Source organism: Babylonia areolata, chromosome 13 (assembly GCF_041734735.1).
Source record: "Babylonia areolata isolate BAREFJ2019XMU chromosome 13, ASM4173473v1, whole genome shotgun sequence".
In the NCBI taxonomy this organism is placed as follows: Eukaryota; Metazoa; Mollusca; class Gastropoda; order Neogastropoda; family Buccinidae; genus Babylonia; species Babylonia areolata.
This window is the reverse complement of record NC_134888.1, coordinates 959405-961713: the sequence shown is the minus strand read 5'-3', so window position 1 is coordinate 961713 and position 2309 is coordinate 959405. Positions and strand designations below refer to the sequence as shown.

At 40.3% G+C, this 2309-nt stretch overlaps 1 protein-coding gene across 1 annotated transcript in view; it reads left to right on the top strand.

The window, feature by feature from the left end:
- The window catches only part of LOC143288773 (mitochondrial import inner membrane translocase subunit TIM14-like), a 12310-nt gene extending 10001 nt beyond the window's left edge, over window positions 1–2309 (top strand). Inside the window, exon 6 of the mRNA XM_076597400.1 lies at window positions 1633–2309. Within this exon, the coding sequence (XP_076453515.1) occupies window positions 1633–1709 (77 nt within the window). The 3' untranslated portion in view covers window positions 1710–2309. The remainder of the gene's footprint in view (window positions 1–1632) is intronic.

Below are 2309 nucleotides of genomic sequence, written 5' to 3'. Positions count from 1 at the left end.
TGGGAATGTTCTTGTTTCCATAACCCACCGAACGCTGACATGGATTACAGGATCTTTAACGTGCGTATTTGATCTCCTGCTTGCATATACACACGAAGGAGGTTCAGGCACTAGCAGGTCTGCACATATGTTGATCTGGGAGATCGTAAAAATCTCCACCCTTTAGCCACCAGGCGCCGTCACCGTGATTCGAACCTGGGACCCTCAGATTGAAAGTCCATTGCTTTAACCACTCAGCTATTGCACCCGTCTTTGCTTTCCATTTTACTTGCTACTTCTGTTGTTGCACTTCACAATACATCAGAACTGAAAAAAGAAAGGGGGAAAAAAAAAGAGAAGTCTGTGGCTGCCTTCACCTCTACACTCCATCTCGCTCTCTACGATCGGCTTCGGATCCACTCTGTTTACACATACCCAGATTCAAACACTCCACTGTTGGCCGCCGTTCTTTCTCTGTCTCTGGACCTTGTAATTGGAATGAACTTCCTGTTTTGCTTCGTCAGGTCTCCGCACTGATCTCTTTCAAATCTGGCCTTGAAACCCACCTCTTCTCAAAATAGCCTCCCTTCCCTGCCTCTTCCTTGTCTTCAGTTTTTGTTGTTGTGTTTTTTTCTTCCCAGTTTTAGAGTTATGCATGCATTTGAGTGACTGGTGCGAAAGCGCTTTGATTTGTCTCTGCACAAGATTCAGCGCTATATAGATATAATAATAATAATAATAATAATAATAATTATTATTATTATGTGTAAACCCAACATGCACTCAGCAGGTTTATTTCACTAGCGCTGATGCTTTGCCTTTTTTGTTGTTGTTGTTGTTGTTGTTGTTGTTGCTCTTGTCATGTGTGCGATGTGTTAGGCATTATTGTATGTTTAGGAGTGTATCACTTGATTTCTTTTTAAATATACATATGTTAATTTTCTTAATGTTATGTCAAACAAAAAGGCTTCAATGTTTCTGGACCGGCAGTAGAGAACTGCTCAGAGTGCAGTGTCTTGTATGAAATTGGATAGATGTACACTGTATACATTGTCAGCAGAGTTTTCTGCAGTGAGCAAAGACAAAATGAACACAAATATGAAATTTCAATACCAATCGATTAATGCAAGAAATGCTTGTCTTTCTGTTCATTCAGTATGTCTAAATGGTGTTGATTCCATTTACTTGTTTGTGAGCAGGCATTATCAAGTTGAATAACTAGCACAAATGGATTTCTTTTGCCAGTTTCACACATGCATTGGTTTGAAGTTTGTGTTACAACTAGTGTTTGATGGCTTTAAAAACTGAAGAGTTTGAAATGTTGGTCATAATTTGATGAGAACAAGTTGAAACATTTTCAGTACATTGAGTTCATATTAACTCTCTCCATACGAACGGTGAAAGAGATGACGTTAACAGCGTTTCATCCCAATTACCATCATCAAAATATTGCAAGCGGAAGGCTCTTATACTGAAGAGGTGAATGTTGACAAAGAATACCACAATTCTGACGACGGAAGCTAAAGGTCTGGACATCCGAGGGGTCTGTGTCGAGGAGAAGAGAGGACTGGCCATACTGAGTGAGTTAATGTTTCAGGTATACCAATTGATTAAAGATGAATATGATCAGGAAGTTAATGGGCTCATTTGCAGGTGGTTCCCCATACCTGGCAGCCAAGATCAACGAAGCCAAGGACTACCTTGATAGCGTCAAGCCAGGCAGTAACTGAAATGTTCTTGTGACTTGGATGTGATTGAATGCTGGTGATTCGAAGGGTTTCTTCTTCTTAGTATTATTATTCCTTTTTTTTTTTTTTTAGGGTGGGTTGTGGGGATGGTGGTAAGTGGTTCTGAGTCAGTGCCACTTGGAAGAGACAGTCCGACCAGAACTGGTGAACAGATGTATTGATAGTGTTTCATTCATGTACCAAATAGCAGTCAAAGCGTTGGGGGGGGGGGGGGGGGGGGGACAACACAGACTAACTTGGGAGGAGATTTGTATTTTTTGTAACATTTACTTTTCTTGTCATTGAGACCAGATGAAACTGGAAACAGATTTCTGGAATATGAATGATGCTTGAAAACACTTGGATTGTCGGGGAAGTTTTGAGAGAGAGAGAGAGACTTTTTGTAATTGTGAATTTGTAAGATGCAAGCTAAAATGTCCCTGCGGCAGATTAAGTTACAGAGAAGTTGAGAAGCTACACATTGCTGAAAACTAATGTTTTCCCTTGGAACCAGAGAGATGTGACTGGAAAATGAAACATATTTCCTGAAAAGTTGTTCTGTTTGGACTTTTTGATATCAGTGGCTCAGTTCTGGACTCAGAT